This window comes from Notamacropus eugenii, chromosome 3, assembly GCF_028372415.1.
Source record: "Notamacropus eugenii isolate mMacEug1 chromosome 3, mMacEug1.pri_v2, whole genome shotgun sequence".
NCBI classification, from domain to species: domain Eukaryota; kingdom Metazoa; phylum Chordata; class Mammalia; order Diprotodontia; family Macropodidae; genus Notamacropus; species Notamacropus eugenii.
In genome coordinates, this window is record NC_092874.1 from 255,680,458 (window position 1) to 255,707,817 (window position 27,360).

The 27,360-nt window shown below is 35.7% G+C and overlaps 1 protein-coding gene across 9 annotated transcripts in view; it reads right to left on the reverse strand.

Moving 5' to 3' along the window:
• The window catches only part of OSBPL8 (oxysterol binding protein like 8), a 222,682-nt gene that overhangs the window by 77,185 nt on the left and 118,137 nt on the right, over window positions 1–27,360 (reverse strand). Inside the window, exon 1 of one of the 9 annotated variants that reach the window (XM_072655425.1) lies at window positions 8,404–11,734. The exons of the other annotated variants lie outside the window; for them this stretch is intronic. Coding sequence (XP_072511526.1) covers window positions 8,404–8,548 — 145 coding nt within the window. The 5' untranslated portion in view covers window positions 8,549–11,734. Of the gene's footprint in view, window positions 1–8,403; window positions 11,735–27,360 lie in introns of those variants that run through there. 9 annotated transcript variants of the gene reach the window in all.

Consider the following 27,360-nt stretch of genomic DNA (forward strand, 5'->3'; position numbering starts at 1 on the left):
TCACATACCTATAGGAAGTTACTAACAAAGAAGCTTCATATTTACTTCACCGTAAGATAAAGAATTCTGAGAATTTATTTGAAGTGAAACAAGCAGAATCAGGGGAAATTACATATTATATATTCTGACTACAAAATAAAGGTTAAAAAAAAAAAAGCCAACTCAAACACTATGTAATTATAACAACCAAATCTGGCCCTAAAGAAGAGATAATAGAGAGTATCCCCAAAGTCTTGCTATATGTTTTAAGTGATTAAAGCTTAAAATCCACACTAAAACTTTTGGAACACCCTGAATACCTTCCTGCGTTAGCAGTAGTGGGTAACTGTGGTTGCAGGAAACTATGTATTATAAATCCAATGTGTTTGTTAACTGATCTGTTCTCTCTAATTCTCAGCTAAAAGGAAAAGCTTTGATTTGAGTCACAACATGGAAACTTCCATATTACATTTATGAAGATGAAAGTACGGATTTTGATTCTGTTTAAGAAATATACCATTAAGTAAAATTATTTCTAGGATCACCAGCATCTCTTGGAAAGCAAGCTAGTAGTGATGATTTTTTTAAGATCCAAAAAGGAACTGAATGATACAACAGCAGGTTGGCCAAACAGAGGAGTACATGTGCTCTTAAATAATAAACAAATATCATGTGCTAAAACAAAAAACAAGCAAATAAACAATGTCACAAAGCTGTAATTAAAACAGCATTCAGGTTGTTTTACAGAAATTTGTCACGCTTTTGAGCAAAATAATACTGGGTCCTTTTTCCTATTTATTCTCTGGCTCTAGCTACAGAACACATGCAAGACTCATCACTGAACAGTAGCTTCTTTTTTTAAAATTTTTTTTAATTATTAATTTGTTTTGCTTTCAGTTTTCTAAATCATTCCCATAGATCTTAGATTTTCTCCCCTTCCCTCTCTCCTCCCTCCATGAGATGGCATGCAATCTTATATGGGGTTCTACACATATATTTTTATTAAACACATTTTCACATTAGTCATGTTGCATAGAAGAATTAAAATGAATGGGAGAATGAACAGCTTCTTAAAAAAAGAAAACCCAAGATGTAGCAATGGGCAGCTAACTGGTACCGTGGATAGAGGCCTGGAGTCAGGAAGATCTGAGTTCAAATCTGGCCTCAGACACTTACTAGCTGTGTGACCATGGGCAAGTTACTTAACCCCTATTTGCCTCAGTTCCTCATTTATAAAATGGGGACACACTAGAGAAGAAAATAGCAAACTACTCTAGTATTTTTGCCAAGAAAATTCCATGGACAATAGAGCTGGACACGATTGAATGGAACAACAATGTAGTATACATTTTAAAATAATCTCAGTAGGTCAATGAGAAAACATGTTATACACTTACAGACAACACTTTGTTTTCATTTGCTAAAATGTACCTTTTCAATTCTCTTACTTCTTGCCCCAGACTTTATTAAATTACTTTTACATGGTGGGAGGGATAAGAGAGAAATAGGGAAGAGGAGCAATTCCTCTCTTCCCGTATCAAACAGGAAGATTATGTCATTTTAACTGCTCAATCTTTTTTCTTTGATAAATAAAAATAGAATCTTAAGAAAGCTGAAATATATAGGAAGTGGAAACTTTAAATCAGTCTAAGACTCACCATATCACTAAGTAAAATAATTCACCTATAAAAAATTCTTATATATTCAGATCAAGAATTTTCAAAGTTGATTATAATAAATGTATAGGGATGAATATTCCAACACATTAATTACCAATGTAAGTTACTTAAAAGATATTCTGTACATGCATAAACTAAAATGAAAATAGAGAATAAAGGGAATCTCATAGTATTCAAAGTTCTAAACAATTTAAAACCTATAAAGTTATTCATTTAAAATATGGTTATGTCTTGTTTTGGAACCAAAAATCAAGCCCAGAAATAAGGTGATCCAGAAAAATAAACCTTCTACACCTCCAAACGCTAAATCAAAGAACTGTTAACAAGGCTGATCTAGAAGACTTTCAAATTCAGTGAGGATAAATGTGCAAGGAATGAAATGTTCCCTAAAACAATCAGAACTCAAACCTGATAGGGTTCCTTGGATTGCACCCAGAAGCAGGGTGCCAGTACAAAATGCACAACACAGATAATGTTCCATGTAGTCAAAGCCCTTGAGTGGAAAGGTTGCTAATTCTGCACCAGCTGAAGTTTATGAGTCATATTCAAGGGCAACCCAAAATTATACGCACTGCAGTAACTTAATCTAGAGAAGACAAAACAAAAAATGCATCACTTGGGATTTCTATATTAGGATGAAGTAACTCTTTCCCTAAAGTCTTCCCAAGTATGTTGACCTGAAAAATGGGAGTTACACCCCAAGGTATCTGCTGTGAGGCACAGAAGCTTTATCATACCATTCCTTAGGGCTCCTTTAATCTCTTTCATGATTACCACCTAATTTTTTAAAAGTCATACTGTTGATGTATGTACATAAAACTCAGAAGGCTCTATTTAATGCACCAATAATTATTAATTATGCAAAAAAGTTGTTTCAATCACACAAAAACTGACTTGTAGCAAAGATTCTAGGCATTTTACTCTACATCTACTATTTCTACATCAAAACACTACTTAAAATGTTGCATAAAAACTGCTCCACAAAACTTTTGTTTTAGCAGAAATTTAAAAATTATTAAAATTTAGAAATTAACAGGTGGGGTGCACAAAATAACTGCTCTACACTTTCTAAAGTATTTTTATGCATTGATATTTCCTTTGATATAACCAATGTCTATTAATTGGCAGAGAAAGGACTTAAATTCAGGTCTCTTGACTCCAAGTCCTATTCTCTTCCCACTGGTATATAAGACCTACAAAAGTGTTGATCAGAGCTGTAGGCTTGTCTGTGAGAAGTACTGACTCTTCTGATACTAATGTAAGCTTTTCTATAGCCCAAAGCAAACAGAGAAAGTCAAAAAGTAGTCTTCAATAATTGCACTGATGTGGCCAGCCAAGATCCACAGATGCTTGATCCAGATGAGGATGAGGTGTGGTATAATCTCTTGTTGACAATTGCTGGGATATAAGGATATATTATAAAATGAATTAAAGTATAACTCTGGAGCTAGACATTGATTTTGTAGCTGAACAGTTTTTTAAAGGATTATTGCTTTATGAAAATAAAATCAAGTCTGTGCTGCCTCCAAACTAAAAGGATTTGCCACTTCCTTAAAATTCGTTGCTTTTGTATCATGACGACAACAATAATAACAATGATATGGACAAATTTTTAAAAGTTAATGTTTTATTTCACAGTCAATTTTTTTTAATGTACAAATTACAACACTGAGAATCATTTATTATCTACAACTAGACTGATATGCATCTGAAATTACTTTGGGCTAATCCATGTACTGAATGAAGAGTTGGATACTGAAGTTATTCAAATATGTAAAACTTTTATCTTAAATTTTAAATACCAGAAAAAGGCTTTTCACCATTTTTGGGTAGATGTGAAGGAAACTTTTTCTCCTTCTAAATGAAGAACTTAATAAATGAAAGCAAAAGCTCTAAGTGATAAAACACCAAGTGAATTCTGTGCTTCTCTAACTTTTCCTATTCCACAGAGAGCCAGTGCGCAGAAGCAGCTGGAAGGAATGCCTCCTGACCATGGATTCCAGTGGAAATCTGTCAGTCAGGATTATACACATTACCTACTACTCCTTTCCATGGGCAGCACTATCACTCAAATGTTCTTTCTCCTAGAACCCAAGTTTAAGGACTAATCTTCCCATGGCTCTGATGCTTCTTAAGTTGCAACCCAAACCACTCCAATGGAAATTCTTCAGTCTCACACATGTATATGCTTCCTGCTCCCACAGCCAGCCTTAGTCCAGGGAAAGTCTGGCAAAAACTCTAGATCTTAATCTGTTCTACAAACACCAGGAAGAATCTCTTCTTATTGTTCTTGTGTTAGTTCTCTGACTCAGAATCCTACAAATGTCATCCTTTTGAATAAAATATTTTCCTGACTGAAGTTTTAAGATAATGAACAAATTGTAGTCACCACATCATCATCAAATATTTAATGTGCTACTTTAAATGTCTTAAATATTTATTAAGTGCTCACTATGTACAAAGCACTTATCAAGCTTACTTTCCTCATTAGGCAATCCCCTTTGCCATCTCTGGCACATGTACTACCCACCCCTTCCCTCTTTTCGGCCACAAGACTATTAAATATGTCCATAATGTGCACGACTCATCCCTTCTTCACCTTTCCATTTCTACCCTCTCTAAGCACTTAGCACTTTTGTGTACATATTTATATATTTCTCTGTACAAATTATTCAACAAACAAGCTTTACTTCAGTCAGCAAGCACTTAAAATATACCAGGTACTGTGTGGAAGTGCTAGTGATGCAAAGAAAAGCAAAAAAAAGACTCCGTGCTCACCTTCAAGGAGTTTACAATATAGCTTTTAATTCCAAGGAGGGAGAAGGACAATATGTAAATAAACAGTTATTTAAAAGGTAAATACAGAATAGATGAAAGGTTGAGAAAAGACAAAAGTCTAAGGGGGGAAGGAATTGAGAAAGACCTCATGACAGTGAAATTTAAGCTGCTTCTTGAAAGAAGGCAAGGGAGTACATGTTTCTTTCACTTTCATTTATGTACATATATCCAGACTCTGCCTAAATTGGTATAACTCAGACAAAATTAAGAGTATCCTACTAACATGACAAAAGGGACTCTGTTCCTATTCATTTAACTGAGATTTCAAAGGTATCCGCTATACCTTAAATAAGAAGAGGTACCAGTATCCCCTGTTTGAAATAAATGGCACAACAAAGCCTCAATTAACTAACTAGGACTCAAGTAACTCAAACTGTCAAGAAACCACAACTTTAAGGGAAGGAACTAACTCACAAGAAAACAGGTGATCACATTTAGTCAAAAGAAACATTTCAGATACATCTTAGGATCAGTACCCATTCAAGCCAATCTCTTATAGCTAAGAAATGTAGTAAATAACAAACAATTTTCAGAAGATAAATGGCACAGTAAAATGTTCAATACTCCAAAATTCACCTTGAGGAACATACATCTAGAATTGGGAAGATCTCAGAAGATATCTACTTTAACCCAGAGAAAACCTGAAGATGAGAGAGGTGACAAGACCTGTCAAAAGGTCACAAAAAGGCAGTAAACGTGGCAGAGGGAAAATAGAATAAGACTCTCCTGATTCCAACTTCAATACTCATTCTTACTCTACTGCACTGCTAAGGGAAGTGGTCAGAAAACAGGCTAACAGCCCTGACATTAAGTGCAGTCAGACTGCTGCCTTTTGAAATTTTGTTTTTTAATTCCTGCTGGCTATCACCTCTTCTCACCTACAGTAAGTATTTCCTATTTAATAAAGCTGGCAAGCACATCAATACATTTTAGAAAGATTTTCAACCACAAGGACTGAAACAATAACAAAATTACCAGTTAAACTTCTACTGACCACAAAAACAAAATCAGTTACAATATTTGATATAAAAAAGTCTTTGCCCTCTCAAAGCAGATATTGTAAATAAAAATATATTATACTAATTTGCCTTAAGATATGAATCCAATTTAACTTTTTTTGTTATGAAAATTAATTATCCATATTTTACAGTAATGGTTTTGTGACTTTCATTTTTCTATCTCCTTAAACAATACAGAAGGCCAGGTGCCACTTTTCCTGCTTACTGTACCTGTCTTTAAATACCCTGTTCCATTCTAGTTTGATGGGAATAATTTAAGAAGTCTTCTTAACATTAAAACTATGCCAAGGGCTGACAGATTTATAGAGTGCTTTAAATATCTAAAATATTTTATATGAATTATCTCATTTAATCATTACAACCTATTTGAAATACTAGGAAGCGGAGACTTTGTGAAGCTAAGTGACTTGCCCAGTAAACAGGAGACGTACTTAGCCCTGGCCTTTGAGCCTCTAAAGATAGCAACTTTCCATTTCATGGTGACTTTTGGATATAGTATAAATTAAGGTTGAGATCTTCTTTTGGGGGTGGGAGGGGAAGGGAAGGAAATGCAACATGTATTTTAAAAGCTTAACTTAATGAGCAGAACCAGGAGAACACCGTACACTGTAACAGCAGCACTGTGCGATGACCAACTTTGTTAGACTTAGCTCTTCTGAATAATGCAATAATCTAAAACAATTCCAAAACACTCATGATCGAAAATGCTCTCTACATCCAGAGAAAGAACTATGGAGTCTGAATGCAGAGCAAAGTATACTATTTCCTCCTTTTTTTATTTCTTTTTTCTTTTTCATGATTTTTTCCTTTTGCTCTGATTCGTTTTTCACAACATGACTGATGTGTGAATATGTTTAATATGATTGTGCCTATATAGCCTATATCAGACTGCATGGTGTCCGGGGGTGGGTGAGGATTTAGAACTCAAAATCTTACAAAAGTGAATGTTAAAAACTAAAATAATTTTTTTTAGAGATTTAGCTTAATTTCACTACTTCTTAGTGGATTAAAAAAAAATCATGCTAAAATGCCCTCTCTTTTCATTAAGGACAAAATGGGGAAGAAAATTTCCTTTATTTTTTTCCTTCTACTGCAAGCACCACTGGAAAAAAATCCATTGCTTACTCACTTTTCTATTAAAACAACTTGATACTATAACCTCTTCTACATTTTAAACTCAGAAAATGTCATTATTTTCTCCCTCTCTTAGATGAGTAAACAATCTTCAAAATGTGAAGTTTTGCACTGTGATTATATTCATGTCACCCAGCCTTTCATCCATTACTTACAAAGCTCTCCTATTTCATATCTGTGAAAAGAGAGGACTGGGCAAAAAGGTGCTATTGCAAAACTATTAGAAAAATAATCCAATCTAGTTAATCCTCACATTCTGTGACTGCTGCAGTTACTGTCTCTTTTTACAACTCTCATTCAGAAGGTTAGCAAGACCAGCTTTTGCTATCAAGCTAGTGCCTAGGGGAAAATGACGAGAAAGGAAAACAGCAGTGGAACCAAACTTTATTTGTAAAGCCCACTGAGCATTAAACTACTCAGAGAAATTTTTAAAAAAACACTGAATTTTTTCAAGGTTACTTGTCAGATAAGGAAGACATTGTGAAATTTACTACTTTAGATATGTTTACGTAAGTAAAAGGCACTCATAAGTTCACTAGGACACATGATGGACCAATAAAACAACCTAGAGACAGAAAAGCAGGTCAGCAGGTGTGCTATACTACCTAGAGGCTGAGCACTGCTTATTCCGCCTGTTCCTTCTAATACACATGTTCAGCTTTGAAGTCCTATATACTTTCTTGGACCTATCAAGCAAATTCACAATTTGAAAAAATGACCATCTATAAATGAACTATATGGAACTTTCACTAGCTTAAAATAAGTATTTACATATATGTACATATATGTGTATATATCAACATGGCTCAGGAATATATGTTTACAGTCAAAATGTAATATACAATTTGTCTTTGAATAAAATAAAAATGTAAAAATGAATTAAACACAAATTTGTAACTACTTTTCAGGTGAATATTAAAGCATATATGTACATTTTATTTCATAAAGATACAGACGTTTTAAAGAATAAGTGCGACTTGGGGCAGCATACAAAAAATATTCATGAATCTATCCTTAAGTATTATGCACAAAGAGAAACAAATTATTGTAACTGTTAATGGCAACAGAAACTTCTAAAACAACAAAGACCAATTTTGTCTCAATATCCATGTTGCATTGTCAATCATGTTGCATGTACCTTGAACTCTGAGACATCTGTTAATGCTCATTCCAAAAATACTAGTTTCTACTCTGAACCGAGAAATACATACTATTCTGTGTCTAGAGAGCAGTCAAGGGAAAATAATTTCAAAGCTTAAATTTACAGTGATAGCAATGTTCATTCCAGCTAATACTCAGATATTATTTAAAACCTCAGATATTATTTCACCTGAATGTGAATTTTATTATAGTTACAATACAGCTGCATGGACAGACTGAATATAACTCCTTTGCAAAAACCTTTGAAGGAATTGGTTTAGAATCATTTCAGAATTCTAAGTTTCTCTCCAACATAGGGAATGTTTTCATTTTCCCAGACAAGGCCATTATGCTGATATTTATGTTTAAAGTAAAAACGTGTGGTTTTAAGACTTCGAACTCTGAAACATGGAATTCAAAGTTTTAAACATCTCCTGACAAACCTCAAAGACGATAAACAAATAAATGGAGAAAGCTCTATATCCGTTTCTGAAAGAGAACCCTTCACTACAAATTTTTCTAAAAAGAAAAGCTATTTAAAAGGCCAAAACATTTGCCTTACTTAACCAAGAATCTGCCTAATAAGAGAAAAATTGAAGATAAAGCTACCAAACCTGGCAATGCAGGGGGAAGTTCATTGTATCCTCCAAATGAAGCATTCCGGACAAGCTTTCGGCCATCAATTCGTGGAGGAAACACAAGAGGCGAAACCCCAGTACAGGAAGAAAACCTACGTCGCTGTGGACTCTCCTCTTTCATGGCTTAGAAGCTCTGTTTAAGGTATATGCTCACACTGGAGGCTAGCTAGAATAGCAGGATAGCAACGGCAGCCTTTTCCTTTACGTTCTAGTGTAGTACAAGCAAAGGACAAATACACAACAGCAAAGGAGAAGGACCAGAAGACTGTCAAATCAGCAATAAACAGAGACAAGAATAGAGAGATGGATGGAAAAGGGCATTAAGCCATGCTGCTGCTTTTTTTTCAAATTAATTGATAAACCGGAAAGGCTTCTCCCTTCCATTTCACATCTGATCACGCTTTTGATTGAACTGCTACTTGCTGCCTTAGAAACCCAAAACAAAAGTCATTTCCTGGAGATGCAGAATGCAGTAATGAAATCAATTTCTCTTTCCATCTTAAGAATTGTAGGCTTGCTCCACAGCCATTGTTTTAAGTCCCCTCCCCCCTTTACTCACATCTCCCTATTCTTTCCCTATGAAGCTGTGCACATTTCAGAAACGACTATAAAAACAGAACATGGTTTGTATTTAACAGATACTTCTAGAGGTATATCTAGTCCACTTTCTGTTTCAGTCATAATTAAAAATTCATAAAGAAAGCTATTCCATCAAGTACCATGCTCCAAAGATATTATCAGCAAAAGCAGTGAACATTTAGTTTCAACTTTAACAGAGCTAAAAATGTGAGTGACATTAATGCAAATGAATCAAATATAGATTAAAATGATCTTGTAATAATGATCTTGCACACCTAAAGAAAAGCTCCCCAGAAACAAATTTCACTGAGATATAATCTATAATTCTTCAATTTATCAAAATATTTGGCATAAAATCAATTGCCACATGCCTTTCATTTAAAACACTCCTCATATTTGCATTTTAAGCTTCTTTCCAAAGAAAACTAAAAAACTACATTACATTTTAAACTGTGTATGCCATATCATTAAATCTACCAGTAGAGCAAACAGGTCAATTTATGCTAACAATCAAAGGCAAAACCATTGTGACAGCTTCCCAGATAACTTTAAATGTCAAAGAAATTTCATCTAACAGTATCCAAAATCTGATGCTTCTACCTTAGCTAATATTAGCATTTGACAAGTATTCTGTACCTATTTACATCCTTTCATTTGGTCTAATGACAAATCCTCCTACCTGATAATTAGCACCCAGTGACCTGGACAGCAGCTGATTCAGTTACCACTTGTCAAGATCTTTCTGTGTCCTCCCACATGATGAAGTGTCCTTCCCTGCTGTGCATAAACTTTACAGCTACCTCCTTTTTCTTACAAAATAACAGAAGTCCATAAAGCTTTTCAGTACTATGGTCCCTTTTGGCAGTTTGGTGAAGTCTATGCACCCTTCTCAGAATAATCTTTTTAAATGCATAATATAAACGCATAGGACTGCAAAAGAAATAACTGTATTGAAAAACTATTGAAAAACAAGGTCACAGACCCCAGGTTGAGAATTGCTGAAATAGAACATCACTGACATATCCAAAACTGTATTTTCTTTTTCTTCTGGAATCAAAGGAAAAAAAGGATTATTCTGTGCTATATATTCAAGGGGGAAGAGTGGCAGTGAGAAGAAATTCATTCTTACTATAGTAGTTTGATAACTTCTAACTTGCAAAAGGCAGGGAAGACACTGCGGAAAGGAAAGGTCTGAACAGCTTTTCTTGTTTGCACCTTGGCTGGATCATAACATAACTTTATCTCTGGCCCTGTATGATAAGTGCAATCAAACAGTCTTCTAGCTAACAATATACAGCAGACAAAAACAATCCCTGCTAAAAAATATGTTAGATAACATTATCACCATGGCTTAAAGGAATGTGAAAAAACTGTAACACAACTTCTTTCCATGTCCTGTAAAATGGAATACTATCTGTCACACACTCCAAAAGCCCTCAAGCACTACATAAACTAACTCCTAACAGTTAATACACTTTTCGATTCTCACTTTCCATTAAGTCTCACTCATCATTTTTCCCAAGCTCCATGATTATAAGCCCATCCTCTCTAAAGCAAATACTGATTTCTCAAATGATCAACAACTGAGATATTTTCCACAATGCTATCTTGTGTACAACCTGAATGGTAGTGCAAATATACCTCATTTCAACAAAGGTTTTAAAATGTTGATTTGGCCAAAAAAAAAATTCTAAATATTCACTTCAAGAATTCTCTTAGGAAGGACACTAGGAATTTGGAAACCTCAGTTCTGGTTTTGGTCCTACTAATAACCTACCTTATCTACCTTATTAGGTTATTGTGAAGATTAAAGGAGATAATGCTTGTAAGTTGAATCTGAAAAAGGTGTTACCAAGTTTGCTGACATTAATGGTACATTTTTCCAAAATTATATGCAGGTTAATATTGTAAAGGCCACCGTAAGTTTCAATGCTTAAGTCCTTTAATGTCAGTTTAAAAATAATAACAAAATCAAAGCACAGAAACTGCACATTCTTCCAGTTAAAATGGCAATATGAGGGCCCTAAATCTTCCACAAACATACCAATAAAGTTCTAAAAGTACACCAGCAGGTACAATAAGAAAATCAAAGAGGAGATAACTATAAGCACCTTTATCCAGTCCAGAGGTGAGCAAAGACTTCCAGAAGCCTGCAGATTATCAGAGTGGCAATAAGCCAGATGAGACAGATGGCATAGTCTCAAGCAATGCACTTAGGGCCACTGCAGGACACAGGGTCAGTATAACAGCCTAAGTAAAACCCCAATCAACCAGTGAAGAAACCATAGAAGACAGGGCCAGAGCACTATTTGTGGAACAAAGTGGTCATGGAGGAGGCCTATGATCAGCAGAATTAACAGTATCTCACTGGGACCTACTGGGGCCAGAGCAAGGCACAGAGCCAGGTCCCAAATGAGGACTGCACAAGGAGGAGAGTGAGAAGGGGACATAGCCAAAACCTGATTCAAATCACGGAGAGACTAAGCAAGAAGCCAGGTCTTCCTACAGAGGGTGGGTCATAGCTTTAGCCACCACACATCTGTCACAGCAGAGGCAGCAGCATCCAGACTAGAGAGGGAGGAGGACCAAGTAGAATCTCTCCTAAGCCATCAAAGAATGCAGGAGGGAGTACAATGTAACCTAAGTCAGAGACCTGAACCAAAACCTGAGGCTAGAGACATGAGTAAAGTGAAGAAAACACTGAACACAACAGCGACATTATGGATTGAAAGAAGCCTAAGAAGTAAGGCGCCCCCCCCCCAAAAAAAAACCATCTGCAATAATGTAAAGCGGAGTCCCAGAGGAAAAACAAATGGCTTGGCTGTAAAGATTATAAAAGTATCTGAACAAAATGAAATAAGAGGAAAAACAATGGAAAGAGAATAAACTGACTAGAACAGTGGGCAGAAAATCTGAGGGATACACTAAAAAACAGAATGGAGGAATTATAAGTAAGTAATTCCATGAGATAGTAAATATTAAAGACAAAAGATTAGAAAAAACAGGATAAGACATAAGGTGTCTATTATCAAAAACAACTGACCTAGAAAATGGGTTGAGAAGAGATAATTTAAGAATTACTGGACATCCTAAAAACCATGATACCATACTTCATAAAATCATAAAAGAAAACTATCTGCAATCTATTAAACCAAAGGGGCATGTGACATGTGAAATGGATATTTCGATTATATTAAATTAAAAAGTTCTTATACAAATAAAACCAATGTAGCCAAGGTTAGAAAGAAAGTAGAAAACTGGGAGAAATTTTTCATATATGGTCTCTCAGATGAAAGACAGATTTTTCAAATATGTAAAGAACTTTGTCAAATAATAAAAATTTAATCTTTACTACATAGGAATCACAACAGCTCATACTTTTATGTAGCAACTTACAGCTACAGAGTTAATTAAGCAATTAACATATTCTTTAGTCTGATTCTCCTAATAACATTGGGGGTCCACTAACACACCATGTCATATGATATGTGTAAGTATGAGGAAAGCCCAGATTCTAGAGGTATAGTCTAGCACTGAAAAGAGTTTTAAAATCATTTAAGTATCAAACCTAGAGTAGGAAGAAAGTCAAAAAGATATTAAAACCAATCACAAAACTGATAATCAAGTATTTACAGGGCAACTACTACAGCAAGACTTTAAAAAAAATACATCTTTATAAAATATTCTGCACAGAAAAGGAGGTAGGAGGGATTTATATTAACTCAGCAACAAGCAAAACAAGCCTCCTTACGCTGCACACAGTTCATAAAATAAGAAAACCATTCTCTATCTCTGGCAGTTCAGGCTAAGTAAAAAAAGTCTATTAATAACTTTTTAAAGAACATGCAAATTAAGAAGAAAGACAATGACCTTTGCTCCAAAATAGAAATCCATGCAAAAAGGTTCTTCATCCACTCCCATCCCTTTGAAAAAAGGAAAGGCACTGAAGCTGCTTAGGCTCAAGAATATTCAAGGCTCACTGATGATAATACAGTATGACAATTCTAAAACACAACCTTATTATCCTACAGTGACCTGAAAAGAAATCTGCAAGTTTCATGTTATCAGCATCTAACATGATCAATATAAATGCTTTTCATAGCATATAAAACAAATAAAGGCCAAGTGTTTTCAAACATATCAAAAATATTTTACTAAGTAACATTCAAAGGAAAAAAAATCTCCCCAACACAGACACAGACAGACAGACACACAGACACAGCCACAGACACACCACCCCCCTACCCCACAGACCCAATGTACCAGAAGTAGAGTACTCAACTAAAAATATTACGGAAATGAACTACCATGTGGAATAACATATTTATAAAGCACTCTAAAGTTTGTGAAGCACTTTCAAACACTATGACATTTAAACTTCAATCCAATAAGTTTTTGACAGATACATTGACCAAAACCGAGAAATTGCCCAACAGCAAAGTCAGGTGGAACTAAATTCAGTTTAAATATTCCAAAAGAGAAATTTTCTCAGAATTCTAGCTTGGAATACACATCTCCCACTGCAGTACTGATTGGAGGTAGAAAGTCCCCTTTCCCTAGCACTTGCCAGGTTGTGGCAAGAGTGGGTGCCCTCAACTCCAAGCCATTAGTAGTAGATATTTTGTCTTGACTTCTCTAGCAAGATAGGAACTCTCTGAAAGAGAGAACATATTAGTCATTTGGATGCTTGATTAAAATGTCCTAGAAAAATAGGCAGAAATTATCCAAAAATCAAAGTTTCAATTCACAATATGGAAGCCACACAAAAGGCAACAAAGACAAATAAAGCTTTTATGAACTGATGCAGAATTGAAATAGCAAAACCAAAAAAAAATAAAGAGAATAACTACAACAGTGTGAACAAAACAAAAAAATTAAAATGAATGCTGTGTCATAATTATAATAAAACTTGACCCTTGAAAAGAAAACGCACCTTTTCCTCTTTGCTGTAGAAAGCGTGGAATATTGCATATAGTGTCAAATGTGACTTATTTTTCTCTATTGCTTTTTCTCTCCCTTTTTAAATCTTTGTTATAAGAAATAGTTTGCTGAGTAAGGAAGGAAGATATGTTTGGAAGTGCACAGGATATGTTACAAAGCACCAATAAAAACAAAACCATAAATCTAGAGCTAGAATGGAAGAGATCTCCAAAGCTACCTAGTCCAGCTCCCTCACTTAACAGAAAAAGAAACTGCAGCCCAGAGACACTAAAGGTGGGATTTAAATGCAGGTCCTCAGACCCTAGAGCCAGATACTTTTTTAAAAAATTAAGCCAAATTTACTCGAGGAGGCGGCTAAAATTAGTATACATATGTTCAATTTTTCAGTGCCCTGGCCAGACCATCCATTCTAGTTAGAGTACCGGCGAAATGAGGATTTAGGGAGAAATGGAAAAAGAAACTTTGAGGAAAAAGGTAAACAAGATTAAGAACTCAGAGGACAGAATATCCTATGGATTTATAGGATCCTGGGGGCCTCTTCCTTCCATCAATCATCAGCACGTGTCCTGCTCCCTGGTTACCCCTTTTCTTTTCCTTTCACACCAGAAATCACTCCCTCCACCCTCCACACTCCTCACCTCCTCAGCTTCCTTTAAAGCACAACTCAATTATCACCTCTTAAACAGACCTTTCCTTTCCCTGGAATTATTCATCTTCTTTCTTTCTTGGGTATTATTTTTCAGTTAATTACTGTGTACACCATTTGTACCCAGGGGTACAGTATATTTTCTGAGGGCAAGGACGATGTTTGTTTCTTTCTATTTCCTAAGTATCAAAATGTCTTTTGCACAGAAAGAACTTAATAAATATGTGTGAAATTGTGGTGAATTTTGTTCTGTGAACCCTGAGAATGTATGGATGCTTCCAAATAGAGATTCCCTCCTATTTATGAAGACCATAGCAAGAGTGAAAGGGTTTTGTTTTGGTATGTTTGGGTTTTTTACAGCTAGTTAGCAAGCAAAGTAAAAACAACGGGGAAGGGAGTAAAGAAATCCATTTACATCATGCCTCTGAACCCATAAATTACTATTTTTTCGTGATCTTTCTCCAATTCTGGTCTTTTACAAATTACCATTCATTAACATTCTTGTTCACTCGACAATAGTCTAAATTTTAATTGCCTGAAAAACTAAATTTTATTCAATCTACTGTTGACCTATGTCTGTATCTCACTGCTCCTGCCTAAGTAAAAGGGCTTTCCTAACTTTATATCCATCCTTTACCACTCCCATCATGTACCTGCTTTTAGGTTACTTGGAGGTTTTTATTGTTGTTTTATATGTCTTATCTTAATATATGTCATATACATATGCCTTATCCTTACCAGTTAAGTCTTATGCTCATTAAAGTGGAGTGTGATTTACTCCTGCATTAATCTCTAAGGTACCAAGTAAGAGTAGATGCTAAGTATGTTTTGTAGGGTTTATTTCTGTTTCTTAAGTTTTATCAGGTAATTTTCTTTTGCTGTTCAATGAGTATTTCTAAAGTTAAGGAAAGAAATTAACAAGCAATTTAAAAATTAAAATAATTGTGACTTTAAAAAAGTAATTTAAAAATGTTACTGTATTAATTCAAAAAAGAAACATTTAAAAATATATTTAACATATATTATGTGAAATGAAGGAAACTGTCTAAAAATGCCAAATTTCATTTTATCATACACCAAAAAAAGCAAATGCTAAATCTCTCAAGGAATCAAATAATTTAATACTTATATATGCTAGTAGTATTATTCACAACTCTAATTTTTAAAAATTCAGTCTGATTGACCTCCTTATGTGTGTCTTACCTATGACAGAAGAATTGCTTCGGTTCATAGAGAAGACTGATTCCTTGTACTGGTTCTGTCTAATGTTGAAGCTAATGAATGCGCCCTGTGTTTTCCACCCTGTGTTTTAGAGGCAGTGTTTAACGTTGTCACTCTTGGGATTTGGCATAACACCTTCAGACTGGTAATGACATTCACTTTTAATTTTGCAATTATTTTACGTGCTTTGCAAGCCGATCCCAAACACAATCCTTTTCACAATTTCCTTTGCCAAGAGAATCAATGAATATCAGCAAATGGGGAAAGAGTGGTGGGGTGAAGAAAAACACAATTTTATGTAGACATAAAAAAAAGCACAATTATCTGATATAAGATCTGATTATTATTATTCACAATGAATAATGTATGAAACTACAGTAAGTCTCTATCTTTAAAAGCCAGTGTAGAATGACATTACTGAGTTGTGATAAAAGTCTAAATAGAATATTTTGTGGTGTCTTACTACACACACACACACACACACACACACACACACACACACACACACACCTGCCAAAAAGATAGTACTTAGAAAATGAGTTTACATCCTTACATGCACCAATAAAGTGAGATAAAGAAACATTTTCTTGGCCACCTCCCCAACCCCCAAGGGTTCACAGACATCCTAAAATCTACCCACAGACCCCTTAAGAAGCTGCAATTTAGGCTCTAGATTCCTAGGTTTAGACCCTGGTATTGGTTTATAGGGTGGATGGGGAAGACAAGGGAGAAGTTAACAAGGTATTTGTCTTTTCTTTGTGAAACACTCAAAATATGCTAGACTCAAATAACTAAAACATAAAATCAATAATATCTTAGTTAAGATACCAGTAAGTAGTTAAGAAAATACTGTATTAAAACTATGTTTAGATCCTAACGAATGAAAAATAAAAATCTATCCAATAAAGGCAAAATTTGTATATGAGTTTGACTTGTCATCCTACACCTTAATCTTTTTCATTGGTCTTTCATACTTCCAACGACAGACTATCACATTATATGCGGATCATGTGATGGATGCTCTCTAAATTCTCTAGACCATATCCTAGAGTAAAATCAAACAAGATTTTCAAAGATAAAGAACTATGTGAAATCAAAATCAAAATGTGTTTGGAAAGGCTACCTGGAGAATATAACACGGGAAAAGTGAAAAAGGAAAATACTGACAATCATAATTCCCTCCATGAATTCATGATTCAGTCATCTTCAGTCATCACTCAGGTAAGATATTTTTCTATTGGTTCACTGTCTCTCACTCAATCAATTAAACAACCACTATGTGTAAGATAGAGTTTTGAGCAACAGGAGACACAAAGATGAACATGACTGTGTCTGATTCAAAGGAGGTTAAGACAGCTTACATGTACAAAGGACTTTAAGGCTTGCCAAATTCTTCTGATGTATTATCTCATTATTGCTATTATTATTCCCATTTTACATACAAGCAAACTGAAGCTCAGAGACATCAGGTAACTTGCTCATGGTCACACAGTTAGTGGGTAAGTCTGGACTTTAAGCCAGATCTTCTTGACTACAAATCCAACACCATTCATTATGCCAAGCTAGTATGGGAAATAAGACATTTCCTTCAATTTGATAAAGGAAATAAGACATACACAAATAACTATAATAAAAAATATAAATTATCTATACTTACAATAATTCAAATTTAGGCAGTAGAAGAGTTTAGTACACAGAAGTGGAACTAAGGGCAGAGGAAGCAAGGTGAATAATACACCTTAGTAAACTCATCCTGGGCTAATCATTTACCTTATGTGTTCACATTTACCAAATAGAAAAATTTTTCTGAAGTCCATTATTTATTATTTAGTTTTATTGGACCATCCAGTTCCATTGCATCACAGATAAACTACCCTGCTCAACATTTGAGGAGGAGAAAAAAAGAATCAGTGGCATGTATCCAACTATTCTCATCTACTAGTTGGAATTATGGATTCATAAATATGTACCCCATCCCCACCACCTTTAAGTGTGTTACCATCACATGCAAAATAGTAATATCTACAGCCTTCTTACTGTATGGAAAGGAGGGTATACTTCAGAAAACACACATCATCCACTGCTATTTACATTATCCTTTACAGTTTAAAAAGCAGTTTAGATGATACACATTTTCTCATCTGCTGTGAACAATAACCTTTTGCAAACGGTAGTGTGCATTTAAAGTGCATCCTCATAAGAGGCAGCACATGTAGTGGACAGAGCACAAGGCCTGGAATCAGGAGAATTGAGTGGGTTTGAATCCAGCCTCAAATATCTACTGTGTGACTTGGAGTCAGTCACAAAATCTGAGCCTTAGTCTCTTCATACATAAAATGGGGATCACAATAGCACCTACTTCACAACATTGTTGCACGGATCAAATAAAAGAGTGTATAGAAAGTTATCTGCAAAACATAACTTTACAAATGTGAATTGTTATAACAGTTGTTAGTCTCACCTATTTGTCATTTGGGAGAACATTATGTGCAATTGCTATCATCCTTAAAAGTAAATCTTCTTGCTTTGTTGGAAAAAACACTAGATCTGGAAAGGATCGGAGTTCAAATCCTACTTGGCTCTTTACTACCTATGTGACCTTGTGTTTATCACTTCATTTCTTTGGCCCTCAAGTTCCTTGACTGTAAAAAAAAAAGTTTTAACTAGATGAGATCTGAAGTTTCTTCTAGCTCTAAATTCTATGAAACCTAGTTAGTTAGCCAAATTGAAATTATAATAAACAAAATAGCAGTCATGTCACCTATAACTCTACACTTTTTTTCAAAATTTTTTCAAAAATTACCCAAGAAAAAATGAATTATTATATTTGGGAATAATAATAAAATAGCTGATATTTACAGCAATTTAAAGTTTGTGAAGCACCTTAAAATAAGTATTACTTCATCTGACCCTCACAACAACTTTGAGAGGTAACTGCTTTCATTAGCACCATTTTTAAGAGAGAAACTGTAAATGACTCATTAATGATCACAAAGCTAAGGTATTTCTTGCACCTCAAATCCAATACATTATTTACTATGCCCCATTCCCTATTACTATGAACCAATCTGTCTGAAAAAAAGTCCAATCAGTTCCCATATGACAGCTAGAGGCAGGAATTACCTATTTCAAATCAGTACTAGAAACAAAAAGGTGTTTTTTATGCTTAATAATGTATATTTTGAAAATTCCATATTTAATGCTTAGTCTTTTTTTCTGTGCTTTTTTCAACAGTCAAAAGTATATAAAATATATCCATTAGATTTAAAGAGCATCTTAGGTTTTTAGGAATTCAGTTTATAACTATAGAGATTTATGATAATTTGGCTTATGGTTATGAATAAAGTTTCCTAAGCTGATAACAGAAAAATCCTAACTTCTTGAGTTTAGAAAGTAGCATTTCATGGTCTAAAAATGTAAACCCAGGTTCTAAAGGATCTACATTTAAACAATTAAGTGTTACAGCACTCTGAACAACTAAACATAAATTCACCAGAAATAACATCAAACTCCTGTTTCAAGTAGTTTTGGCAAGTTTTAGAAGTGCTCTCATAACAAAAGAGTTCATTGTGGGGATGGATAGGATTTAAACAGGCAGAAGTATATTCTGGGTTGATGTAACAGTATGACTAAAGGCAAACGCTAGAAATGAGTGAGGCTTGGAGAACAATGATGAAACTGGCTAGAAGAGAGGACTGGGACTTAACATATTGTCAAGGGAGAGCCACTGGAAGATTCTGAGCAGCAAAGTAACAAAACAATATTGGTCCCACTGGTCATGCGCTATTTAACACTTTTATGAGTAACTTGAATAAGGGTATTAATAGCATACATGACAGATTTTTTAAAAAAGTCCTAGAAGGGAGAGTTAATCTGTTGAGTAACAGAAAACAAAAGATCTTGAAGAGCAAGAGTGTTGACCACGCTAATAAGAAAAAAATGAATAGAGATAAATATAATGGTGCAGAGGGGAACAAAAGCCAACTTTACAAGTACAAAATGTTTTATTTTGTATGTAGCTATAAAGTAATCTAGGGGAAAAGTTATAGGTTAGTGAGTGGACTAAATGGTCAACAGTGTGATAGGGTAGCCACAAAGACTAATTAAATCTTAGAAATTTTGTCTAAAAAATCATGATGTTCAGTTCAGAGAGTTAAAAACCACACTGTATTTTGTCTGGTTAGACAGTTGGAGTCTCATTCAATCCTCTCTGTGCTGCATTTAAGAAAGCTAGAGAACATCCACAGGAGAGTAACCAGGATGGTAAAGAGTTTTGAGATCACAAAGTATAAGTACCACCTGAAGGAATTAGGAGTACTTAGCTTGAAAATTAATGAGAGGTCTTCGAGTAAGAAATGGACTGCTACTTGTCAGATTTGATACAGAAGAAATTATGTTCAGATATGGTCTAGACTAGACCAGCGTTTCTTAAATTATGGGTCACGAAGGGGTCACAAGTGGAAAAAGATTAAGAAGTGCTGGATTAGACAGCTTCAAAGGGGTCTTTTTACCTCTAAGCTTCTGTGATATTTTTTTTTTAAAGTACAGTAACAATACTGAGAATCAGAGCAGAAAGGACTGAAGTCCAGGACATGGGCTAACAATTCTATATAAGCCTAAGACAGAGAGACTGGACAAGTCCATGAAGTGATGGATGTGAGAGAATTTTAAATGGTAAAAGAGATAAATCTTGGTAACCAAATTTAACAGATGAAAAACAAGAAAAAGAAAAGATTACTGCAATGTTTATAACTTGAGTGACTGAGAAAACGGTGTTTCTTTTGATAGAAATAAGGAATACTGGAGGACTATGCTACGGGCTTGGTGGAAGGATGGATGATGGGTTCAAATTCTGGAAAAGTTGAGCTTAAGTTAAAAATGAGGATTTTGGCAACAGGCACCCAGTTTGTAGCTGAGAGGTCAAGGCTAAAAATGTAGATCTGAGACTTATAACAGTGGATATCAGATAGTATTAATTCACCAAGAAAAAGAATGGAGAAAGAGAAAGGCAGGGAGTCAATGACTGGACCTTTGAGAATACTCACAAATAAGTAATGAGGAAAAGAAAAGGAGCAAGCAAAATACAGAATGATCAGGTCAGTAGGAAAAGAATGCGTTAGCATTGTTTCTAAGTACACCTATTTATACCTAAAGCTATCATTTTTTTCTCACAAGATAGCTATAGAAAAGGAGAAGAAAACAGCAAACCACTCCGGTCTCTTTGCTAAGAAAACCCTAAATGAGGTCATCGAAGAGTCAGACACAACTGAAACTGAACCACAAAACCAAAGTTATAGAAAACTTTCAGTAATGATTATTTTTTATATCTGTTCCAACAAATATTTAAAACTGAAATAACAATTCATTCAATTAATACCTACAACTGATACAAAACCTTAACCCTTTCAATGGAGGACTAGTCCTAATTGCAATTAGACACATTCCTTTATACAAGGAGAATAAGATCTGAATCTAATACATGAACAATTTTGTTAAACTGAACAAAAAGCAATCCAATATTATTTTACACTATCAACCATTTTCATATGTTAAGAGATAAACAGTTTTTAATAAAAGCACCAAAATTCAACTATATACAAAGAAAAAGCTAATACCAACTCAGAACTCAAAAGTATAGTTTGAAATATACCTTCAGTTTTCTAAATTACAAGAAAAAAATTTCTAGTCAGGTGCAAGATGTTCACTAGTTACAGCCACAGTTACCAATGGTACTCCATCATCCACAGCCAACCCCAGTTTCTACTGCTAAAGCATAATCACCATGTTAAGAGAACAGCATTATCTCCTGAAGAAAGTACTCATATTCCTAAAAAAAAAAAAATGTACTTCTGAGCCATTATTTAAATTTTTATAGACCTACAAAACCAAACAAAAAATTGACATCAACATGTTCAATCAAAATCACCATAAAAACTGAAGTCTAATAACTAACAAAAACTAACTAATAAACTTTTAAAATGTAAATTTTTTTAAAAATCCAGTACAATTAAAATGATTCAATTTACACAAGTTTCAAAAATATATAATTTATCTAAAGAACACTATTTTTTTTCTTAATACTGCAACTTAAAAATCCATGTTGGCTGCAGTACAAGCTGTCCTGAGTAAAAACTACTATGCTAAAGGGGCCACTGGAGGATGCTCAAGTACTGGACATGCTGTACGTTTTAACCAAATGAGAAATTTTTACTGAAACATCTTGTTAGTGGAATGATAAAAATACAATGTAATGGACCACTGTAGACACAATAGTTCTTAAAAAATAATTTGAGAAAATGAATCTAGACCATACTAAGATACTAAGTGAATTAAACCTTCATAGAGGACTTTGAGGTAAGATTTGAGGAACTGCCTGATAAAAAGGAGAGAAAAGACAGAGTAATTGTGGGAAACAAACCAATCCATTTTGACTGGACCGGAACATATGTTGAGTAGTGGGAATTAAGGCTGGAAAGGGGTCAAATGATCAAAGGAATTGAAATGCCAGAGGTAAAGTGGACTACTTCATCACATAAACAATAAAGAATCACTGAATACTTTCTAAGGTTGAGGATCACAATCAGAACAATTTTTAACAAATTATTTTTTATGTATTTTTGACATTCTTTTTTTTTTAAATTTTCAGTTCCAAACTCTCTCCCTCCCAATCCCTCTGCCACCACTGAGAAAGCAAACAGTATGACATCAATGTACATGCGGAATCATGCAACATTCCATCATTGGCGATATTTTTTTAAAAAGTAAAAAAAAGTTAAAGCAGAAAGCTCAGATTTGCACTTAGAGTTCCTCAGTTCTCACTTTGGAGGTGGACAACATTTCTTCACCCTAAGTCCTCTGAAATCACTGGATCACTGTACTGATGGAGCAGCCAAGTCTTTCCCAGGTGATCATTACTACAACAATGCTGTTATCGTACACAATGATCTCCCAGTTCTCACTTCACTTTGCATCAGTTCATATAGGTCTTGCACTGTTTTTCTGAAACTACACTCCTCATTATTTCTTAGAGCACAGTAGTACTTTCTACGCCACAACTTGTTCAACCATTCCCCAAGTGATGAATATTCCCTTGATTTCCAATTCTTTGCCACCACAAGAAGAGTTAAGACAAATATTTTTGTAACTTTAAGTTCTTTTTTTTTTTAAATCTCTTTGGGATATTGACCTTGTGGTGGTATTGCTGGGTAAAAGAGTATGCACAGTTTTATAATCCTTTGGGCACAGTTCCAAATTGTTTTTCAGAATGACTGGAACAATTTACAATTCTGCCCATAGTTCATTAGTGTACCTAATTCCCCTCATCCCCTTCCAGCATTGTCATTTCTGATAAATGAGAGGTGGTATCTCAAAGTTGTCTTAATTTGAATTTCTGTAATAAATTTAGAGAATTTTTTAGTAAGATGAAAGATAGCTTTGATTCTTCTTCTGAAATCTGCCTGTTCATCTCCTTTGACCATTTGTCGACTGGAGAATGGATCTTATTTTTATATATTTGATGCAATTCTTTATATATCTGAGACGTGATGAGGCCTTTATCAGAGAAACTTAAGGTAAAATTTTTTAATATTACTTGTCTATGGTACCTTTTAGCAAAATTTAGTTTCCCTGATTATCTGTCATAAGGTCTATTTTTGTTTTTGATTTGTCTGAGTTCATGATTGCTACCCATGCCTTTTCCATTTTATCTGAAGCATAACTGATTCTACTTGTCATTTATTTTAACGTTGTGTGTGACTTTCTGTTCCAAGTATGTCTTTTGTGGGGGGCGGAACCAAGATGGCGGAGTAGAAAGACGCACATACACATAGCTCCGAACCCACAACCCACAGAATGGCTAGAGGGGACCAACTCACGGTGAATTCTGCACCCAGAGGCCACGGAATATTGGAGCAAGGGAGATTTCTGTTCCGGAGACACCTGCAAACCTCTCGCGGGGGGTCCTTCGCGCTGCGGACTGGGCGCCGAGAATGGGAGCTGAGGGCAGCCCTGCAGCGGCCGTGGCACTGAGAGGAAAAGATCCGAGCGGGCTACGAAGACGGGACATCCTGTGGCCATGCGGGTCCCTCCACCCACAGAGGGACCTGCAAACCTCTCACGGAGCGTCCGTCGCGCTGCAGATGCGGAGCCCAGCCTGGACCTGCTGCGGCCGCGGCTGTGGCACCGAGAGAAACAGATCTGAGCAGGCTTCAGGGACGGGATCTCCAGCGGCGGCACAAGCCCCCCCACCCACAGGTGACGGGGGTCGGTGAGAGAGTCTCATTGGCGGGTCGAGAGGGGAGTGGGGTGCCCCCATGATTCGGGCCCCCCCCCCCCCCGGGAGGTAGAAGCTGAGAGGCGGCTGCAGACAGGGGCTCCCCAAGTGGGCGGGAGCCTGGATCCATTGTGGAAGGTCTGTACATAAACCCCCTGAGGGAACTGAGCCTGAGAGGCGGCCCTGCCCCGACCTGACCACCTGAACTTAATCTCACACTGAATAGCAGCCCTGCCCCCACCAAAAGCCCTAAGGCAGGAAGCAGCATTTCAATCCCAGTCCCCAAATGCTGGCTGGGAGGATCAGGAGGCGAGGTAGGTGTGAGGAGAATATTCAGAGGTCAAGCCACTGGCTGGGGAGAATGCCCAGAAAAGGGAAAAGAAATAAAACTATTGAAGGGTACTTTCTTGGAGAAAAGACACTTCCTCCCTTCCTTTCTGATGAGGAAGAACAATGCTTACCATCAGGCAAAGACACAGAAATCAAGGATTCTGTGCCCCAGCCCACCCAATGGGCTCAGGCCATGGAAGAGCTCAAAAAGAATTTTGAAAATCAAGTTAGAGAGGTGGAGGAAAAACTGGGAAGAGAAATGAGAGGGATGAAAGAGAAGCATGAAAAGCAGATCAGCTCCCTGCTAAAGGAGAACCAAAAAAATGTTGAAGAAATTAACACCTTGAAAACTAGCCTAACTCAATTGGCAAAAGAGGTTCAAAAGGCCAATGAGGAGAAGAATGCTTTCAAAAGCAGAATTAGCCAAATGGAAAAGGAGATTCAAAAGCTCACTGAAGAAAATAGATCTTTCAAAACTGGAATGGCACAGATGGACGCTAAGGATTTTATGAGAAAGACAGATATCACAGAACATAGCGAGAAGATTCAAAAAATGGAAGATAATGTGAAATATCTTATTGGAAAAACAACTGACCTGGAAAATAGAATCAGGAGAGACAATGTAAAAATTCTGGGACTACCTGAAAACCATGATCAAAAGAAGAGCCTAGATATCATCTTTCATGAAATTATCAAGGAAAACTGCCCTGAGATTCTAGAACCAGAGGGCAAAATAAATATTCAAGGAATCCGCAGAACACCACATGAAAGAGATCCAAAAAGAGAAACTCCTAGGAACATTGTGGCCAAATTCCAAGTATGTCTTTTGTAAACAACATATTACTAGATGCTGGTTTCTAATTCATTCTGCTATCATCCATAAGGGTGAGTACTCACCCCACTGTATGTTTTCTAGTTTATTCTTTTTCTAGTTTATTCTTTTCTCTTTATCCTGTCTCTCAAAAGTCTACTTTGCTAATAACCACTGCCTCCCTTAATGTTCTCCTTTACTCTCTCTCTCTCTCCCTCTCCACCTCCTTTTCCCTTCCCATTTCCATACTGGGTAAGACAGATTTCTATACACAAATAAGATACAGATACACACACACACACATACATACACACACACACACACACACAAATTCTTCCCTCTTTGAACTAATTCTGAGTGAAGTTCAAGCATTGTCTGCCAATCCCCTCCCCATTTTCCCTACCACTCAAGCTCTTCCTTTTGCCAGCTTCCTTTACATGAGAAAATTTTCCCCAATCTACCTCTACGTTCTCCTTTCCTCCAATGTATATTCTCTGGAGATCATACCAACACGATCGACTCACACCCATGCCTTCTGTCTATGTAAACTGCTTTTAACAGCCCTAATAATGATAAAGATCTCAGGAGTTACATAAATCATCTTTCCATATAGGAAGGCAAACAGCTTAATCTCATTGAATTCCCTTATGATTTCTCTTTCACATTTACCTTTCTATGCTTTTTCTTGTATCTGAAAGTGAGATTTTTCTATTCAGCTCTGGTCTTTTCATCAAGAATGCTTGAAATTCCTCTATTTCATTAAATACCTATTCTTTCCCCTTGGACGATTATATTCAGTTTTGCTGGGTAGGCTCTTCTTGGTTGTAATCCTAGCTCTTTTTTGCCTTCTGAAATATGATACTCCAAGACATATATTTAATGTAGAAGCTAGTAAATCTATGTTCCTGACAGTGGCTCCCTGATATCTGAATTGTTGCTTTCTGGATGCTTGCAATATTTTCCCTTGACCTGGGAGCTCTAGATTTGGCTTTAATATTTCTTGAAATTCTCATTTTGGAATCTCTTTTCAGAATGTGATTGATGGATTCTATTTCTATTTTGTGTTCTGGATCTAAAATATACAGACAGTTTTCCTTTATAATTTATCAAAGTACGATGACTAAGTTCTTTTTTGGATCATGGCTTTCTGGCAGTCCAATTCTTAAATTCTCTTTCCTCAATCTATTTTCCATGTCAGTTGTTTTTCCTACAAGATATTACACATTTTCTTCTTTTTTTTTTATTCTTTTGACTTTGTTTTATTGTTTCTTGATGTCTCATGGAGTCATTAGCTACCACTTGCACAACTCTTAATTTTTAAGAAATTATTTTTCCAAAGTGAACTTTTATACCCCCTTTTCAATTTGGACAATTCTGCTTTTTAAGGACTTTTTATCAGCAAATTTTTGTGCTTCTTTTACCATTAAGTCAATTATGTTTTTTAGGGTGCTATTTTCATTTCTCTTTTTTCTCTTTTTAGCAAGGTATTAATTCTCTTTTCATAATTTTCATGTATCACTCTCATTTCTTTTCCCAGTTTTTCCTCTATCATTCATCACTTTCTTTAATTCTTCTAGGAATTCTTGTTGAGCTAGGATCCAATTAGAATTTTTCTTTTGGGTTTTGCTTGAAGCTATTTTCATGGCATTCTCTTCTTCTGAATTTGCATCTTGGTGTGACCTGCCACCACAGTAGTTTTTTTGTGGTCAATTTTGTTATTGTTTGCTCATTTTTCCAGACTATGTCTTGATTTTGAATTTTATGTTAAAGCTGAGCTCTGGTCACCAAGTAGTAGGGAGGGACTATCTCCAACTTCCGGTTTTCCATTCTGCTGCTTTCAGAGATAGTTCTGGAGATCTGCAAGTTCTGAGTGGTTCCAAGGTAATGTGATCTTGGAAGAATTGTGGTAACTGCTTTCCTGGTTTGCATTCTGGCCTTTACTGAAGAAGGGTTCCTGGTCCCCTGCAGCTGCAAGCACTAGTACACCTCTTGGCCCTGGAACAGTAACAAAGGGGCCCTGTTTCCCTAATTGCTGAAAGCACTAGCATTCTTTTTAGCCAACCACAAGCACTGTTCTCTGCCCTGGAACTACAACCCAGAAGTACTTAAGGACAACCAAGTTTGCCAATCAGT